Source organism: Strix uralensis, chromosome 4 (assembly GCF_047716275.1).
Source record: "Strix uralensis isolate ZFMK-TIS-50842 chromosome 4, bStrUra1, whole genome shotgun sequence".
In the NCBI taxonomy this organism is placed as follows: Eukaryota; Metazoa; Chordata; class Aves; order Strigiformes; family Strigidae; genus Strix; species Strix uralensis.
In genome coordinates, this window is record NC_133975.1 from 26,949,481 (window position 1) to 26,970,369 (window position 20,889).

A 20,889-nucleotide genomic window follows, 5' to 3' on the forward strand; every position below is an offset into this window, starting at 1 on the left:
TTTCTCTGTGAATTTTATCCTCAAACTAGGTTGCATCCTCTGTTCTAAAATACAAAGTTCCTTGTTCTAAGAAGTAACTTCCTTGTTACTAGCTGAGGGTTCAAGCAGCCACATAAACAAGGAAGAGTACTTAAAAAAGGGACAAACTCGAGAATAAAGAGCAAATTCTGTCACTCAATGCCCCAGGAAGCTATCCAGCCATGACAAACAACAGAGCCCTCTCTCACCCAGGATAGAAAACTCATTTAGTTGTGCAAGGGGTCAGTTATTACAGTTCGACAGCAGAATCTTGAGACCTAACATGCAATTTCTTGGCTTACATGATTTTAAAATAAGTCACATTTTCCTGACCAAATTGAATGAAGCTTTAAACGTGCAAATTCCTTTGATGGAATTAGTCTTGCATGGTCAATCTACATTGTGCCAGGAGGAAGAGTACAGTTAATTTCAAAACTTAGGAGACATTCTGCACCTTCAAGTTATGTTTACAATGGCAAATTTTTGATTGTTATCTCACTGTGGAGCTTCTTACAGACCTTGGCTTCTGGATCACTGTTGATGCTACAAGAATCATCATCATCAGATTGTGGACCATTTCTGTTACAGAAAAAAAAAGAAAAGACAAAAATCAATCTTAAATCATATAAAAATAACAGCATAGCACAAAATGGAGCTGGTTATTCCATTGAGGCTTCTGAAGTCATTGTACCTGAGCTTCAAAGAGGCATAACGTAACGTTGCTCCTTCAAACTCTTTCAGACTTGGGTCTGGGTTCACAGTGGCTGCATGTAGATCCTAGAGATAAAGGCAGTGCTATTAGTATAGTATTAAGTGCTATTAATATAGTATTAAGTACACCATTATGTTATTTCTTATTTCAAAGGGAAATTAAATCCTCCCTGCAAAGAAGCGATAGTATTTCTGGCTGAAGTTGAAAAGAGGCATGCATATATTCTCAAGCTGGATTTCATTCAGTGCAGGCATCTTATTCATTACATCATGGCAGTTGCCCTGCTAGTTTAGACTGAATCCATTCCAAGTGGAAAGATCAGAAAAGGCAGCATGTTTGTGAGCTAGACATCCCTAGAGTACCCCCATTCACTTTGGCCTAGGTTATGAATGACATTCATGGAAAAATAAAAGGGGAAAAAAACAGCCACTGCCATGCAAAAAACAAGGGTAATAGTATTAAAGGTTCTAAAATCTGACAATATACTTGCCTTCCAAATGTCACTATTAATCTTTCCCCCATTCAGTACAGCAAAATCACTCCATGGCTGTTTCTAGACACATAATTATTCACACAGGAAGAAGCACATTGATAAAAAAAAAAAAAAAAAAAAGAAAAAAGAAAAAAAACACAAGACACTGTTGTTAGCATTGATATTTACAGGATGGGTTAGGGAACAGATCACCTCAAACTTCAACTAATTACTCCACTATACCATGGCATTTGGAGGAAAGGGGAGAGAAGACATGCCTCTAACAGTTACTTACCAAAACAAATGATTGAAACAAGGAAAGTTAATACAAATTAGGAACAGACAATGAAATTACTCTTTAACTATGATCTTAAAAGCAAGCAAAATGAATCTGAATATGAATGTTGGCCACAGCTGCTACAGCCTTTGATAAACAGCAATAAAGGGGAAACATTCGGATTTCCATTTGATTGGCACTTTTGTTAAAAGACCCTAACACTACTGGAACTAGAAATACTGAAACACAAAGATATATACAAGGATAAGATACATACAAGGCAAAAATCAAGTATTTCTAGAAAGAAAGCACAAGAAAAGGACAGCGAAGGGAAGGAGGATTAGTAAGGAGTGCAGAGAGATTTCTTGCTGAAAAAGTAGTTTTGTAAAGTCTAGCAGCTTTTTTAAAAAAATGAACAAAACAAACAAAAAAAACCCCAAAACAAACAAACCACCCACTCTCTCATTTTCCATTCAAGTTTCCCAAAATTTTCAGAGGCGTTCACTGGTACAATGAAGCAAGTAGCAGTGCATTTAGCACTACAGCAACCTGAGATTCATCGACCTCTGTAAAGCCTGTGAGGAGCAGCTGATGTTGGAGCTGCCTCTCTCCTCTTCCCCACAAGTACAGAAATCCCAGAGTCCTGAACAAGAGCCAGATGAGACAGGAGATTTGGTTGCTGAGATCCAGAGCCACCTCCTCTTTGTAGCTTCACTGAATCAAGTATTCCTGTAATTACTGGCCCCAGGCTGTCCAGCTCAGCCCCAAGATGAAGTGGTACCTATTAATATGGCCCAATGCATTTATTCGCAAGGTGGACCTCTCACCTCAAAAGTGTTCTCAGTACACCCCCACTGGAGGAATTATTTGTGAGACAACTCCCAAGAGTAACTCTTCCCTAACATGCCTTCAAATTAAATGAGTTGTTAATTCTTTTCTTACTAAGCCCCTCCTCTTTAATTAGTAGCTGCTTGTGGTTATGTTACCTACAGAAGAGCTTCTAGAGGTGATCCAGGCCTGGGATGAGTCAGGCTATAAGAAGACACAACTACCATTTATCAAATTCTGCCATGATCTCAGAGAACCTCTTACTATAAATTAAACCCTACGGCTTTTTCTCTGCACAAGAAATGGGAAAGAGGCAGCAAAATCTCTAAAATTTGGACGAGAATGTTACAAAAGATGAGGCTTCACAAAGGAAGTCATTTGGCAACATACAGGAGAAAAGAGACATCTAAAACTAAGTCAAATGTAATCAGCTGTGCAAAACCAAATTACATTTTCATGCTTTTGAGGGGGAAGAAGGGAAGGAATGTTCTAGGTTATTCATATTTAGCATTTATTAGCATTTTTGTTAAATCTGCAGGATTTTCGCATAATGCTTAACCCATAATTGCTTTGGATTGAAATTTACTGATTATTTTGCAAAAGAAAAACTGCCTTGCAGCCTGTGCAAAAGTAAGACATTTTCGCATTTTTTCCTTTTTAAAACCCTTTTTGCCATTTGTATGCATTACAGCATCATTCCTCCCTACCCATTTTTTTCCGATTCTCTCTTCAACAATAGTAAGTAACTGCTTTTCTTTATGCTAAATATCCAGAGTAAGCTACAACATAAAAATGGCTGACTTGATCTGTTCTTTGTTGACTGCCCTCAGCTGTGAGCCACATTCTACCAAATGAAGCAAAGCTTCTCTATAGCACATTATTTAAGAGACGGGGACACAAAATAATTTTTTTTTTAAAAAAAAAGGAGGAAACAGGACAAAGGGTAAAAAGGCATTACTCTTGAAAAAAGAAAGTGTTTCTAAATGTTTATTTGACAAACTCAGAAGCTGAAAGAGCCCAAATAAACTCATCTCAAGACTAGCACATGATGCTTCACAGACAAATGTGATAAAAGTATTTTTTATGGACTCACAGAAGCCTATTGGGACAGATATGAAATGCTACCCATGCCAGTCTTCAATCCTAGATTATATTCTTTCATCTCCCTAAAACCTATATATCCCCCAATCTTTTCAGAAGAAAGCAATACAAATTCCAGAATGTGGGAACAAGCTAAACCAGCCCTCCCAAACCAGATTATCTCGGAGCACAGGCTTCCAATCAGCAATGAGGGAACCAGCAGTACACAGCTCACACATGGTCCAACTTGAAGCTGGAAGCTGTCCACCACAGCTGCTGCTGCCAATGGTAGTGCTGGGATAAAAGCATTTGGGAGCCCCTATTCTAGATCAAATTCCACATCTTTTGTTAAGTGTCATACTGACGGTATCACAGACACTCAGGTTAACCCTTCATGGGGATGGACAGGGGAGCACTTGGGGTAGGCTGCAGTGCAGTGAACAGGGACTGAAACCAGTATCACCCGCAAGTGAGGTGATTAGGTGCTGGCAAGTATTGATCGCGGAGAGATGAAAAACCAAAGATTCACGGTAGCTGACACTGTTAAACCTAGATTACAAATTATTTCATTACCTACCGCTATCTCTTAACCCCACACCATGGCTTATTTCCCTCTTACTGCTCTGTACTGGGGTTCTGCTCAGAACCAGCAGAATCCTGAAGGATTCTTCCTCCAGTTCCCTCCTAATAAAGAAACACAAAACTTTTCCTAACAGTTCTCATTGCAACTCCAGCTACTCCCCTTCTTTGTAGCAGTTTCAGTATTTGGCAGTGCACAAAGTCCCAAGCCCAATTCACATTCTCACTTTGAACTCCATTACTGTAACTCTGCTGATATTGTATTGCAATGCTATCTTAATAACCACTGAGTCAAAAAATCAGTATTGTTTCAATAATGATATGTAAGATGCTTATCAGTGAATACAGAAACCTTCAAGAGACAAATGCCTTCATCTGTATCTACAATTAAAATAACCATATAATATCATACTAATACAAATTTTGGAAACTTGCTTATTTTCTGTATCATCTTTTACACTACAGTATACGGTCTTAATGCTGCCACAGAACTGTATATGCATAAATCGTTGCTGGACCAAATTCCTTGCTGAATTACAACTGCCGTATCAAAACCTAGATGAGCCTACTACATACTCATATACATGGCATTTTAGAATGACCCCTGAAATGTCTTATTTAATACACCTACACCATATTAAAATCTATGTTGTTATAGTTCATAGATTTTGTATTCTCCAAGATGCTGCTGAGAATTAGTGATCATGATTTATAATCACAAACTATTCTTCATTTAAAGCAAACAAAATTGTGAAAGGTTAAAAGTACATCTGCTACATTTCCAGCATGTCTGAAATTTTCATTGTAAAGACATTTTAAACAGACGCAGAAAACCAGTTGAAATGGATATACGCATTTGCCCTCTGCAATTTTCCAACCATACTGATTTCTCGGGTTTTATGAAAAACATCTATAACTTACTAATCAAAGCCCTGTTCTCCATATTTTAGAGTAAGAAAAATACTTAATAATGAAGTTATATCCCTCACACGTACATTACAGGAATTTTTACTGGAAGCATGTACAGCACTTTACATTCAGCATTTCTGGATTTTTTTTTCTTGCTTTCTACCTGAATGATAACTATTGCTGTTCTTTCTCCACGAACCCTCTCAGAAATAGTTTCCAGCATGCTTGGTGCACAGTACATTCCACGGGAGCTTCACTGAAGTAAACCATAACTGAAAGGTTGTGGTCAAGTTTGCAAACCTTGTGAGTAGCATTTATGAACATGTGGGAGCAATCTTTCTAAAATAATGAACAAGAATGTACATGTTTAAGCCTATACAGGATAAAAGTTTTAGGGTCGAGATGGCAATACATACTTGAATGTCCTTAACTCCTCTGAACCTTCATTTAAGTTATTTTGGTGCATATATCAACAAAATCAAGAACAGAAGAAATGTCATAACTAAGTACGTTTAAAAAAATAAAAATAAATAAAACCTAAGGATTGCCTGATCCAAAACTCAAAGCTAGTACAAAGGCTTCTCTTGATTTCATAAAACTGTGGACCTTCTTCTGAAAAGTTAGTATGAAAAAGAATTCATTTCAAAACAATTTGATTTTATATTAGTATTTCATTCCATATAAGTCTTCCCAGCACATTAAACCAAATTATTTCATTTTTTGAAGCATACTCTTCTTTTTGATAATTTATTTTTCTACTTATATGACACAAACCAACCCTCTGGATTGTGCCTGAAAGGATTATTTTAAAAGGTGGTATCACATACTGCTTTTTCAGCACGTGTGGAACAGAGAGTGCATTTCTTTCTGTTTCTAGTTAAAGACTGACTGCAACACAGTGATCTGCTTGTGCAGATATTTTGTACTGGCACAATGTAAGAGACTTACACTTGAGAATACTTCATGTTTATTCAAAAGAAACTACCCTGTAAAGGAACTAGTGTCTCAAATGAAGACTCATATGTCTTTTGCGTGATACTCCTACCAAGTGAACCAAAAAGAAAGATCAAACAAAGAGTCCAGCCAAAAGACTGCTATAATGTGCAAAAATTTTATGTATCCTGTATCCATATAATGCAGCAATGCTTCCGAGCAAGCTACAGAACTGCAACAAGTTTCACATTCATCAGGCACTGGCTGTTTAATTTATCTGAGATATGTCTGATTTTCTCCTACACATCCAAAGTTTAAGATGTTTCATGAGGCACAGCCATTAGAAAATGCACACAGAAAATAGATACTTACGATGTCTTACCAACAAATAGCTACACTTTGGGATATTATCAGGCCCATATTCTAAAGCTCAGTTTAGCTAACAGTTGAACCTGCAAGTTTAAAAAGTTATTTCAATTTTCTTTACAGTATGCAGCCCACAAGAAGACACAGTATGTTACCTCAGTTTCTGGAGTAGGAGACGGAGTAATGGAACCAAGCGATCCTTTTCGTGAGCCCTGGAGATCTGTTGAGATGGTCACAGGACGCTGCCATTGAGTTGTTCCTGTTGGTATGTGCCAGTAGTAGATCCCAGCAATGTCGTTGATTTTCTTCCAGCCAGGGGGTAAGTCTGGGTCTGTCTGAAATGAATGGTCACTCCATATATCTGCTGGGAACAGGGGCAGGGGGGAGAAAATGAATCAATGTTACTAAGACATGAACAGTTCTTCCATGGGTCTGCACCTGATGCAAGTGATGCACAGCTGGTACTGCTGTTGTACAGTTTCTGTGTAAACGAACACCAGAAAAACATATGGAATTACTGAGGCTCGAAGTAAGGTGACAAAGCCTGGTTTGACTTGGCCTATAAAGAGAGGGAAAAAATAAACTACTTACCAAAGAGCTGTTCTAATATGGCAGCCATCTAATACCATCGATAAACTAGCTCTCGTAACAAGGTTTAGCTTCAAGTACATTGAATCATAGCATATAAGGAAATATTTGGAGTTGTGGTGTACTCTATCCTCTTTATCATAGTACCCTCCCTTATCAATGCATGGTAGCAGAGCCTGTATTTCTGCTAATCAAAATCAGCTTATCAAAACTGAACGCCCCACATCCCAATTAAACTGCATTGAGTTTATTTACAACATCTAAAAGGCAGCTTATTCAAAATGATGAGAACAGAACTGAGCGATCAGTTTACACACACCCCAACTGTCACAAACAAACATAATGTTTTCAGTTGGGTTTATAATGGGGTAGGAAAAAAATTCAAAACTCATCCACAGTGCCAACAGAGAGATGAAATACTGGCTCTATTGAAAAACCTCCTACTAACTTAAGAACGCGACAGCAATTCGTATTGTAATTAGAGACATTCGCAGATTTACGTGGGATTATAGATGCACATAAGTGATGTCACTGGTGGAGAGCATGCAGTGATTTTTAGAAAGGCAGGGGTATCACCTGTGTGCAAACCAGCTGCACCCTAGCAGGGGCAGTTACCTTCTGCTGGATATATGCTTTCCAGAAGCAGGGGAGGGAGTCAGTGCTCTTCTAAACTTCCCAGCTAAATTGCTTTGGTGGTGTCATTATGGTATGTGCTGTTAACCAGCTGATATGGTCTACTCCAAGGACCATCAAGGTGCAGGGAGAAACACGTAACCTCCCGGACTGATGTTTCCACCAGCACTTGAGCAGACATGATGAAGGCTGACACCAGCACAGTGAACTGAGCTAGCAAGAAAAAAACTCAAGAATAAAGGAAGCACCATACCAATGAGCCGTAGCTTATCTAGCATGATGCAACATGTTTCCAACCTTCAAAGACAGTCCTCAAAACACCTTGAGCGGACGACAGATGAATAACATGTTGTTACATTGCTGTTCTTAATCTCTTTTTTGAATTAGAAGCTTCTTGAATTAGAACTTTCTAAGTAAGAAGCTTCTTTCTTACTAGGTGTTTTATCACGGTTACTTATTTCTGAATCTCTCTCACTTCTGCTACCCACATTTATGCACATACACACACACAAATGGCATGATAATTTGAAATAACTATTACACTCCATGGCACAAACCAGACTATTTCTTCCCCTGAGCCACTTAGCGTTCTTAAATTACTGATTTACCACTTGAGGTCTAATCTGAGCAAATTCCATGAAGAAAAACTAGACCATATCATCACACTTAAATTCAATGAAGAGCCTTAATATTGGCCCAATATCTGAAATCAGCAACATTCATATAATCAGTTCCAGAAATTCCCAAATATTCTAAACACCCCCATCTAAATGTCCCCCGCTGTAGCCTCTATTGCACTCAAGTACGTAGTTCCTGACTCCAAGGTCTTACATGTTTTAAAGCCCATTCATCTTTGACCCTGCCCATTTTTGTTTTCCAGCTGAACAACTCAGTTGCACTCTTCTCAACCATATAAAAGGAAAATAGAAGCAAAACACTTCCAATAATTTGACTGCATCATGCAAAAAGTGATATGCAAAGATCAAATACCTAAACATCACACTGAAGTATGTGTGGCAACATCTGCAAGTCCAGATACACACAGGTAAGTTTAAATAACTGGTTCACAGAACTCAAAATATCACGATAATGACAGTGTTCATAAAACTTACATATTGGGCCTTTCAGTGCATGCCAGAATAGGAAAATAATAAGCCTTTATTATGCAGAGAGGCAAAGCTTCAGATCAGTTCAGGTTCATACAGTTTACAGTATTAAACAACCATACTTCAACATACACATGTGTACACACATATTCAAATATACAGTTAGCAAAGTGTTATGCTATGGCTGCATTACTCCTTTCAACACAATCAACCAAAGATGAAGAGGAACCAGAGATGCAGAGGAACCAACATACTGTTATTTACTGTTGTAATGACATGCAGTACAAGAAAGACCTAAACAGAAATTACTTTGAAGTAAAAGCAGACAAAACTCACAGCAAAAAGAAAACTGTTAACCCAGAGACTTAAAACAAGAACATTTCTGCAACATTTAGTTAGAAGAAAAGAAATTATCTTGTATGTGAAAGAATACACGAGAGGAAATCATGTAAAACAGCTGGGAGCACTCTGGGATAAGAAAATATCACCTAGCTGAGTAATACTTACTTTGAAAACTTATTAATACAGCTTCTATAATACAGCTGTGTTAATAAAATTAATACAGCTCAGGACATTCAAAGATGTGCATTTTCCACACAAAACGACTATGATTTATGTCTGTGCACAAGATGCATGTTGCTGGTGCCCAGGTACTCCTTGTGCAGAGGTACTGACCTCAGACTATCTGATAAGCATGGCTGAATAGGATAGCACCAGATTGCATGTGTTCATACTGAAACGCCATTCTTCGTGCTAGTTGTGCAAACCTACCTGTAGAAAATGAAATGTGTGTGTCCTCCAGCCCACTTGCAAACGCACCTCAGTACTGGAGAGCCTGGCAGGGATAACCTTTTCACAGGCTGTGATTTCCTGTTGGCATGAACGGGAAAACCTCCCTAGTTCACTGACTGTTCTAACAGATGAAAGCACTTGGTGTGCCAGTGAAAGATAAGGAACCATTGCAAGAGATGCCAGCACAAGAAAGATAAGAGTCAACTTACACAATCTGACAGGACAGATGAATGTGCTTATGACATCACAGACCTACTACAGGACACCGATGGCTTTTCTTTATTTGAATATGGAATTACAGGTAGTAAAATAAATTTCCTGTTCAATAGCATGTTCCTGTTCAATAGCATGACACTGAGTCAAAGCATCTAATTTTTGTTGCATGGGCCAGTGTAAAAACGGTCCCTTATGAGGGCAGTGTTTGGTGCCCAGAACAAAATGAAGGCACCAGACTGACATATATCCTGTTACATTCAGGCCTTTTTAATCCAAAGAGAAAGTGACAGCCACAAGATGTGGGAGAAACGAAGCAGGTATCTGTACATCGATTCAATTCTGTTGACACGGCATCAAACAACTTGCATGAAACAAACCCAAGAAGAAATAGAATTGAACACATCAGACTTCTTCATCTGAAACCGAGAACTCTTTATGTCTGCAAGGTTTTAGAGGTAAAGATGTTACATGGAAATGGCTCCTTCTGGTCTGTGGATGACTAACTCTGCCATTCTTCCTCAGTGGCAGATGATTCATGGTGATCAGGAACTTTTCTCTGATTCCCTCCCAGTCATCCCCAGGAGGTGAAGTTGTACCTGGCATCTCCTGGCCTTTCCATGCTCTTCTTTACTGATTTGTTGATGAAAGGTCAATGAACCAGGATCAGATGATTGCTCATAAAGTTTCTGGGTTTGAAAGTATCATTGCTCTGATAATACAGAAAGCATGGCTTGCTACAGAAATTTAGAGCATGATTCACAAAACTGATGTATCTTTTTGTATTGGGGTTGGATTACCTGAAAGGCTATACTGTAAGACATTTCTTACATAAAATGCACAAAGCAAAAGGAGTAAGAAAACCAACACTGAACTAGAATAAAAGAGCCACTGTAGCTAAGCTGTATGAGAAAGCAGACACTGGGATTCTTTAAGAAACTTGGATTCATATTATCTGTATAAATTGTCTTTCTACAGCAAGAAAGAGTCAAATTCTTATCAGTGGAAAGACTATTTTAAGATGTAAACAACTCAAAACTCTGCACAGGAATGAGGTATATCTTTACCCAGGTCATGCAGATTCACACAGCACTGAAGACCTTTGAAAGCCGTTTCTTTTTCTGGAGAAAGACCTTACTGAACAGGGTGGCTCTACTGCCTACATACACTCTGGAGATGAAGTCCAAAGTCAGCCTTCATCACAGGAGACTGGGCAGTCATCTTGCAGCTGATCCTTCACTTTCTATCCCTGTCTGAACACAGGGTGCATGAGAGCCATCACTAGCGAGGCAGGCTGGCACTCATCCCGTATCTGCCCACACTGGCATGGATGTGCTGGCAAGTCCTCATCAGTAAGCTGCTACCTGGAAATGTGCCTACGATAAGTGTGAGCTGTCACCACCCGACTTCTGAAACACAGCGCTGCCCAGCTTAAAGGTCAACATAGTTAGAAGTTCACAGCTGGTCTTCTGCAGGCAGATTCATGTGAAAGGACAGGTGGTAAAGAATCACAGAATTGTTTACGTTGGGAAAGACCTTTAAGATCATAGAGTACAACCATTAACCTGGTACTGCCAAGTCCACCACTAAACCATGTCCCTAAGTGCCACATCTACACATCTTTTAAATATCTCCAGACATGATGACTCAACCACTTCCCTGGGGAGCCTGTTCCAATGCTTGACAACACTTTTGGTGAAGAAATTTTTCCTAATATCCAATCTAAACCTCCCCTTGTGCAACTGGTGGCCGCTTCCTCTTGTCCGCCTGTTACTTGGGAGAAGAGACCAACACCCACCTCGCTACAACTTCCTTTCAGGTAGAGGACTGATATTTTTTCTTTGGAGTTTTGTTTCACTAAAGACAGATGATTAAAGCCTTGTCCATACGGGGAAAAGATCCCCAAACTGGCTATACATGGGGATGTTATTATGGAAGAAACATGGGCCAATTCTGGTGAAAAAACATGACAGTAAAAAAGACATGGTAGAGGATTCTGAGGACTAAAATAGAAGATTACATGAAAACATGAAAGATGTGATTTAAGACAAGAAGCTAACTTCATCTGAGGAAAAATAAAAAACACAGAGTGGACTTCATTGGGCTTTCTTGCCCTCGCCACCTTCCTACACCAGGACCTCATAAGTCCCTCAGGAAACCAGATCTTTCCTCTCTACCTAAAGCTTGCGTAGAGTTGGTGCCATAGTCCCTTCTCATGAGGTCCAACACATTGGGGCACAGGGCTGCTCCCCAAAAACCTTTGGCACTGGTCTCTGCAGAACTCTGAGAGAGGAACCCCCTTGCTGCACCCCATGCAGCCTCCACTTCATCTCTTCAGAGACTCAGCAACACAGCTATGATAGGAACATTTTTAAAAGAATGGGAAAATGATGAAAAAAAAGAAATAATCAGAAGTGAGAGCCCAAGGGGGGGGGGGGGGGGCAGTACCTGCAATGCTTTACCATTCCCTTTTAAAACCAAACAGGGAATTTATGTTAGCCATCTCTCTTTAAAAATTAAAATAAAAAGCCAGTAAGGCCTTAGAAAAGTACAAAAGAAAAAAAAAATATTTCTAAAAAAGGTATAAATAGTTGTTTCAACTTTTAATAAATGTACAAAGGAGTAAAATAGTCTGAAGAGATTCCCACTTTCTGAAATTGTCTGGTCAAGTTTCACTCAGGAATAAATGCTTGTGTCTGATTTTTGTCTCAATGGCTGAAACATGGAGCCTGTAATAGAACAATACAAATAGACGCTTCATCCCAGTATCATTATAACTGAGGAGAGCAGTTAAAACATCAAAAATACTAGAAAAATGAAGTTTGTTACACAAAATGAAACTATTAATTCACTTTTTTGAAACACCTAGCAACAGAGATGTACCTCCACAAAAACATAAACACACCGTATTTAACTGCTAATTCTGGCTGGGAGAGCTTGGTGAATACATTTTGTATTCCAAAGAAAACAGGATAAAGCCCATATAATAATAATAAAGCCCATATTGCTGTTCGTAACTCACTTCTCCAAATGTCAGCCTCTGCCAGTCATCTGATATAGAGCAGTGATAAATTCCATGCTCTCGCTATGGTTCAGATATTAAGTTTGCCATAATAATTGGAAATTTTAGTAATTACATTTTTATTTCAAGTTAAAATTATTTTACTATCTGAGGCTGATCTAGGAAACGGTTACAATATTGAAAAGAGATGGTAATAAACAATATAAATAATTCTCTGAAGAGCACATGTAATTGGTAACCATGTCCTTTGGCAAAAGAGTTTTTACCACTTTTATTGCTGTTTCAGGGAAAAGGATAGTAACCAAATCGCTGCCATTATGAATTACTCTTTAGCCCTTCTTCAATTAAATAGAAATTAAAACTACAGCAGGATCTTTTGGAGCAGACAAACTTGTACAGTAAATGGAGACCACTTATTTTTCCATCATTTTGCAATGCCACAAACTGTTCCCCCAACAGGCATCCCATGCAAGGCAAGGTTAACACTCACCAAGCACAATTTGTATCAGTGGCATCACAACACATGCAAATAGTATACTCTTCATCTAAATACAGCGCAGCTTTCCAGCTGCCACTCCCGACTTTGTCAGCACCATTCTCTGCTGATGTAATTTGTGGATATTTCATAATCAGAGAGACTAAATGCCATGAAGCTGAAGCAGCTTTTAGCTAGTTCAGGCTTTCTTCTGCAGGCACAACTAGACATCCCTTTCACTGAAGACTGAAGGCAGTCATTGAGAAGCAAATACAGATGGATAGAGAATGGTAGGCGCTCTGAAGGCCCTTTCCATAAAGCAGGAATGCAAAGGTACAGCACAATATATTTTAATCTAGCAGCAAGTCATATTAAAGTTTTGAGACAATTACTCATCTTTTTTTAGAAAGAACTACACTGAAGTAAAATGTTCAATCAGAGCTGATTTGGTGTTATAACAAAGGTGAGATGGAAGAGTATTGACCAGACGCTTGATTTCCTAAATTCTCTTATCTAGGAAACTGGTTTCTTCATTGTTTGTAGCAAAATGTGTATTTATCAGCATAAAACAAACCAAATACTCCATCCACCATTGTCATAATTTGGTTTATTACCAGTCTAGTACTAAAACCTGGTTGTATGACCTTGTGCTTGTGCTAAATTAATCAGGATCTCTTCTTGATAAAGACTAGAAATATACCACAACATTTCAATAACAAACCTCAGCACCCCTGGAAGGAACATAATTTAGCTCCTTCCCTTTTTGAAGGTAAGATGACTAGTGTATTTATACATTACTTAGGACTGGAAGAAAAAGATCACATTATGTGATAGAAAGAAAAGCTGATAATTGACACCTCAAGGAAAAATGTACCAGCAATGAAACTGTATGGGAGCAAAAAATATAATTTAAAATAGGCTTTTATAAACAAACTTTCTGCTTTCATTTAGGTAAACTAACAAAAATGGATAAAAGGAGCAACCAGGTGTTATGTCCACTTCAAAGAGAACTTGGTGGTGATGACAAGTAAGGTGCTGGGGATGGAGACCAAAGAGTGAGTGCCTCTCGGCTTAAGTCCTTGCGCACGAGGGAACCAGAGAACCTCAAACCTGGTTCACTAAAGGCCAAGCAAACCTACTTCCCGAACAAAATACTCTTAAGCAAAGCAACAGGTGTAATGCAATACATTTTGTATTGAACTGGGAGATGTACTTGGAAAAACAGACATGTATTTTGGATGCACAGCTCTTCTTCAGGTGAAAACAAATCCCACCAACCAGCATGGCTGGGCACTAAATTATGGCCAAGAAGAGTACTCTTGAATAAGAAGAACCAGAGCCCCAAAGGCCTCAAGGTTGGCAGCATACATGACTTCAAAACAGAGACCGTAAGAAGTGCTGTACAGAGCCATCAGAGTGCTGGAAATTCTGAACCCAGGGTGCAGAGTAATAGCACCTATGTCACAGGACAATTTTAACTGTGCTATTTAACAGGTTAAAAGCACTTTTTCGGAAAATTGGGAGAGCAGCAAGGTAGATTCATAGTAAAACAGAAAATACGTTCAGTGCAATCTGAGAGGTATCACTGTGTCATTAAAGGGACGTATGTGTTTTGCTTTTTAAGGGGTTCATTTCCACATATGGGCCTCATTTAGCCTACTTGGAAGCAGCAGCACATGTAAATGCACAGCCTCCAGCTGATGCAAATGCAGCTCCGCTGGAATTAGTGGAAGTGCCTGATTTTCAGTCAGTCTTTCCATCTAAGGTGGGCTCCTTTCACTGAGTGGTAGCAGAACGACCAAGTGAGACCACTTGTCTGCAAGGCTCAACAACACTTGCAAGCACTTGATCTGCATTATCTAAATAGGTTAAGAAATAAAATACCCATACTGTAGAGAGATAAAGATGAGAGATCTCATGTTTTTTGTACTCCTAGATTAGTTATCGCAAATCTTAGGACTGTTTCGTAACAATTTTTATTCTGTAAAGGATCCTCTGAAGAAAAGGGATACCATCCAAACACAGGATTTGATCTAGACACTGATTATCTACCACCGTCTCAAAAGTGTATTTTCACAGTGAAAAGTTAACTGAAAGGAGCATTCAGCATCCAGGCTGGAAGCACAATGATCCAAACAGGAACACTTTCAGAGTTTTCCAAATCTAGAAAAATAATCTGGCCAATAATAAATCTCTAAATTCACTTCTGACTCTCTGGCCCTTCCATTGGTCACATTCCAGCAGTAGATGCACAATGTCAATGAAGGAGTTCAAACTGAAATGCACCTTGTTTGTAAATAAGAGATCTGCACCAAAGTTTCCTATGTCAAAAATTGCAATGAATGGGATGGTGACAGGACCCAACAATATCTTGTCCTAGCGTTCAGGCAGCAATGGGAAACCACTAGCTTCAGATCTGATGGCCTTCTTCACTGCTGGGATGAAGCATAATGAAAGAGCTAGATCACAGTATCATGTGCATGTTACAGATGCTGTCCTTCTGGGCACACAAGGAGAAGCACAAGAAAGGAACTTGGAAGACAGGAGGATAAAAAGGTTTTATTAAAAAGGAAAGGGATGGGGGAAAGTGTTTTTTCCTCCTCTGAACTTCCAAAATCTTGAAATAAAAATATCTTCCTTCTGCCTTCTGGGCCTGAATAAAAGAAAAACCAAAGGGAAAAGAAAGCCACAGAAACTTAATCTTCTTGAGAAGATGTCAATAACTTCAGCAGATCCAGGATTTGCTCCTAAAGGGAGCATATTCCTCCCCCACCCCATATGCTCATTGAGATCAAGGCAGGCATTGGAAGGGAGGGGAAGACATGTATTAATGAGTGAAGGCAAACAAAATTAAAGGAGCACTCTCCATTAAATAGCACAGTAGAAATAACACAGGCCTTGAAAATGTTTATCCCGTTTATTTCCACAGTGGGCTTAATGTGCAAGTTTAAATTGCTCGAGTTTAACAAAAACAAAGATGCCAAAGACAAATTTTCTCCTCACTTTGCACACACTATAGCATAATCACTGGTACCACCTACTCTCATAATTCACAACAATAATGGTCAGCAGGTAGTATCACCTAAGCATCACTGCAAGAAGCATGAATGCAATCTCAGAAATAAATGCAGCAAAAATGCAAGCCACTAGGACAAGTAATTATAAATCAGACAAGCCTGTCTAATTTGGGGAACATTACTCAATGAGGAGTGATAAACAGCCAGAAGCTGGTCATTTGGCATCGTCTCTTCTCACAGCATGCAACTGGTTGTCATGACAACCCTGTTGTCCTCCTTGCCAAATCACTGAACCAGCCGCATGTGTTTGGGGAGAGGCAGATTCTCAAACAGGTTCCAGAAAAACGTGCTGAAATCTTGGATTTACAGGCATACACATAACCAGACACAATCTGTGCCAAAATGAATTGTCATTTTGATCAACTGTGACGTAAGCCATAATCAGAAAAGACTGAATTCTTAAAAATCCTAAGGAAGCTTGGGATGAACTGCCTGTACTATCTTTTTCATGTGATGTGATCTTTGTCCTGCTGTATAAATCATGAGTTACTACAGGCATACAAAGCATTCAAGCAGAGATGACAAATCTTAAGGAAGAGAAAGGAAAGCAGATTTGTCAGCATTCAGGAAAAAACCCACACCGCTAACCCACTTGTTTTGATGTCCTGGCTTCTCCTCCCTTTCAATCACCAAACCCTAAGCTGTAGACATAAGGACCGAAGTACTAGGACAATAATCAAAGAAAACCAAGGGCAAGTGACTTCAGGAGAGAAGTTCAGAAAAACTGTTGATGACAGCCCTGAACGAGTACTGAGGATGGTACTACCTGTCCAGCTTATGTGGGAGAATTCTGGGGCTCTGTGAGGTGTCTGCTCAGGGGCCATACAGCCTGAGGTCCAGAGCTGTAGACATGAGAAACCAGCATCGCACCTTGCATTTACAGGAGTTGATACTAATAGTGGCAGCAGTAGGGAAAGGTACCACAGAAAGACCACAAGCAAAGGTCCATGTGCTCCTTCCTGGAAAATGGGCCAAAAATAGTTAAGAACAAGACTAGCCTGTTCACCAACCAAAACCACCCAGCCACAAAACAAGAAGAGTCCAGCGAAGGAAGACTTGGAGGTGACCTGAACTGTTGTCTCAAGGGGGGCTGTGTGGCAGAAGCTGTGGACCACAAAGAAGCCAGGCTCTGGGAAGATCCATCTCACCTGGAGGAGGGTGGCTGCTTAGCCAGGTGGAGCAGTGGTGACAACATAAAATGGTAGACATAGAGGAAGGACCACCTCAGCTGGCGCAAAGGCTGAGGAATCACTACCTGAAAGTGCTGTAGTGGAGGCACATCCTGCAGCTCTTGCACAAACTTTACTGTGTGACAAGGACTCCCATCTCTTGATTAGGGGGCTGATGAACATTAGGTGAGTTGGGCAGTTAAGGGGCTGTACTGGGTCTGGTTGGGATGTAGTTAAATTTTCTTCATAGTGGTCTGTAAGGTGCTGTGCTTTACATCTGTGACCAAAATAAGTGTCTAAAACACACCAGTGGTTTAGCTATTGCTGAGCAGTGCTTGCTCAGGACCAAGACCTCTGTTTCTCACTCTGCCACCAGCCACAGATTGGCTGGGCATCTGCTGGTGGGAGGTTGTCAGTGATTGTGTTTGCATCACTTGGTTTTGGGTTTTTTTCTTAACTTATTAAGCTGTCTGTATCTTGATTCATGAGTTTTTCTCACTCTTGCCCTTCCAATTCTCTTCCCCATCCAGCTGGTGGGGGGAGTGAGCTACCACAGAGGCATTCAAAGCACAGTAGCCAAGCCCAAGATTCAGGGAGGAACAGGCAGGTACACTCCAGGGTGGAATGAAAAGAAGTCCCAAATCAGCAAGAACAGGGTACAAATGAATGCTGTTTTCACCAACTTTGTGCTTAAATGAGATAACAGCCTCAAATACTATGAGATCAAAACGCACCATTACCTCGGAAGATTTCTACCAACTAATTTCCACAGAAGTCAGAATAATTTGCTACTGTTCTAGCGAGTGAGTTACTTCTGCTTATAAATACACTTTGCATATAATCAGTATTAGTGGGTTTCTTGCTTATTTGAAATGCTAATTCTCTATTCTTTCCACTAGATGGCAAAAGCTTTTACTTAAAAATAATAACAATGCAACACACAGCAGTGTGTACCTCTAACTTGGTCTAAATCCACCGTGACTGCACATTGTGGGATTGTGCCCCAAAGGACCTCCTCACCATGGAGGGCTCTGAGCAACAAATAATTCATCCAGAGCAGTATCTTCCTGCTCATTAGCAAATCACTAAAAATGGTCTTGCGAGTTAGCTTTCAGGGCTGAAGCAGTCCAGCAGCAATCTGCATCTGCTTTTCTGGGGTTTTTTTTTGGCACAGTATCTCTTCTTCCCATGCCTTTCCCCACAGAGAGTAGGATTGCAGCGTATGATCCTGTGTTTGGGTTCATACCCTATTTAACTACTTTGTATTGTTTTAGAAGGGGGTTTTTGTCTGGTCCAAATAAGAAAAATTAAACGTCCATTGCAGTCAAGGGACTGCTGGACTCACACAGCAAAGCCTGCACATGCACTGTTGCACCAGTAGACATGCTGCACAGCACACCCAAGACAAGCAATGCGCACATGCGCTGAGTCCAGCCTTCCTCACCCCCACAAAATTTATCTGTCTCACCAACAGCAGAAAAACAGGGAAAATCACTTTGGTAACAGCTCTGAATTTATGTATTTCTCTACTAAAATAAAGAGCCTGATTCTCCTGTCCCATCAAACCAAATCGATATGTTAAGTGTCAAACCATCCACAGAAGAGACCATTAGCGACTTCATGTCAGGCAATGAACAAATATAACCTGGAATAATCACACAGAACAGAAAGATTCAGTCTATAAATACTGACACAAAAAGCAGTTACACACAGATGTCTTTCTGACTTCAAGATGCAAGATGCCTGCAGAGCATGAGGAGATGCTGCACCAATGTGTGGCATACAGCAATATGGTCACCTCAACAGCCTCAACTCTCCACATGGGAATTGCTGCACCATAATGCTTTATTTCCAAGTAAAACTCTGTTTTACAAGCATCAAACATTACAGAGTTCAGTATTTCCCGACCTGTAGCTCTCCGTTTTGCTGGAACTGGCTGTGGACACAAGTGGGTCCCTTCTCCCTTAGACCTTCTGCTAGTAGCTGGTGCTTACTTAACTTGACAGATGCCACGAAAGACAGATGAACAGATCTTATCCCCTTACTTATGATATACTTGCCATCAAGTCCTGATGCTAAAGAATGGCAACAGGCTTGGACTGCACACTCTTTATCAGATTTGTTTCAACTGAGGAATAGAAAGAGCCTGAAGTTTAAATTTGGTGACGTTAGTGAATGTCTCTTTAATCTGAATGATGTAAGTAGTAAGACAGAGCTGGAAGAAGGAATCTGACTAGCAGTCACTATTTTCTTCTCCCTTTAGAATAGCAACTGAAGAAAAAAGAAATTTGCATTAGAAGTCAGCTACTAGGCAAATGATAATTTTCTTTATCTAAAATATGATAAAACCTACTGACCAGGAGAAAACAATGTAGAGAAAGGAAGGACTATACTTCTCTGGAAAACATACTGCATAAATATACTGATACAGTCTGAAATCATAAAGAAATACTTATTAGTGAGTTTTGTGCATACGATTGGCTAATTAAGAGCCAGCAACGTTGGCCAATGGCACAGACATACAATTCAAATGGTGGCTTGACTAAAGCTGCTTTTGACAGCTTCATTTACAGCACTGTGCAAATGCATTAGAAAAACCTTTTCCTGAATTTAACGATTCAGTGAAAACAGAACATAAAATTGAATTACAACAGAGTTACTCTCTGAAATTGAATGTTGTATTTCAAGAAAAACAAAACCTGCAAGAACAGCCATTTCCCATTTCAGACGCAAACTCTGTTCATCCCTCAGTCCATGCGGATGCACGGCTCCACACACAGCATGGCAGATGCTCTAGGACTCCATGAAAACAACAACTTTATCTCCATATGAACTTTGTGAGGCAAGAGAGTGCAAGCCCCATTTTAAACAAAGCTGGGCAGAGGTAGGAGGAGAAGTCTGAGATGCATTACATAACTTGCCCAGAGTCATGCCCAGACCCTGTGTACCTCCTAGGATCTGTGCAGGCTCCCAAACACCAACCACAAGATCAAGGTATACAGACAGAAACCAGCCACCGTCCTCCAGTGCCAGAGTCCCCTTCCATCCCATACAAAGGGCAGCTCTTCCTGATGTGGCAAAGAAAGTAATTCCTATCCCATCCTACCCCATTTAGTGAGTTTAGTACTATCAGTAAAAGCCAGAATGTTACTTTCAACGATCTATATAATGCATAAGTTTGCCAGTTTAAAGCCGTAGTCAAATGTGCATTAGAAGACAAACCGAAGGCTCCTTTTGCTTCCAACATAGAAGCTGAAGACCTAATGTTTCCCCTCTTCCAAATTCATTTCATGTTGCTACTGTACAGCAGGTAAGGGAGAAGAAGTTATTATGGTGAAAATCCACTCTTACCATCTACCACTCAGAGGTGCATAAGCATGAAATATTGCACAAGCATAGGAAACAACACATTGGCCCACCAGGCCTACAGTTTGCCTGCAAAGAAAGATGTTAAGGGAGAAGCTTGGGCACATCAGGCAGCTGAAGGCTCTGTTGAGGCCCTGTAAGATGTGAACTCAGCTCCACTTCCCAGCCTTCAAGCTTTGAGCCTTCATTTTTAAAAAAAACCCAGCTTTAACCTTTTCAAAAGTAATCTTGCTTCAGTTGAACCAAGTCTTCTCTTGCACAATGCATAGAGCCA

The 20,889-nt window shown here is 39.9% G+C and overlaps 1 protein-coding gene across 12 annotated transcripts in view; it reads right to left on the minus strand.

The window, feature by feature from the left end:
- Positions 1–20,889, minus strand: part of APBB2 (amyloid beta precursor protein binding family B member 2) — a 209,411-nt gene that overhangs the window by 65,072 nt on the left and 123,450 nt on the right. For 5 of the 12 annotated variants that reach the window (XM_074866044.1, XM_074866051.1, XM_074866046.1 and 2 more), the window contains 4 exons: positions 6,330–6,538; positions 1,221–1,283; positions 710–795; positions 537–597 (listed from right to left, as the gene is read on the minus strand). In XM_074866044.1, the coding sequence (XP_074722145.1) occupies positions 537–597; positions 710–795; positions 1,221–1,283; positions 6,330–6,538 (419 nt within the window). The remainder of the gene's footprint in view (positions 1–536; positions 598–709; positions 796–1,220; positions 1,284–6,329; positions 6,539–20,889) is intronic. The other 7 variants (XM_074866050.1, XM_074866054.1, XM_074866053.1 and 4 more) reach the window with 3 other exon arrangements.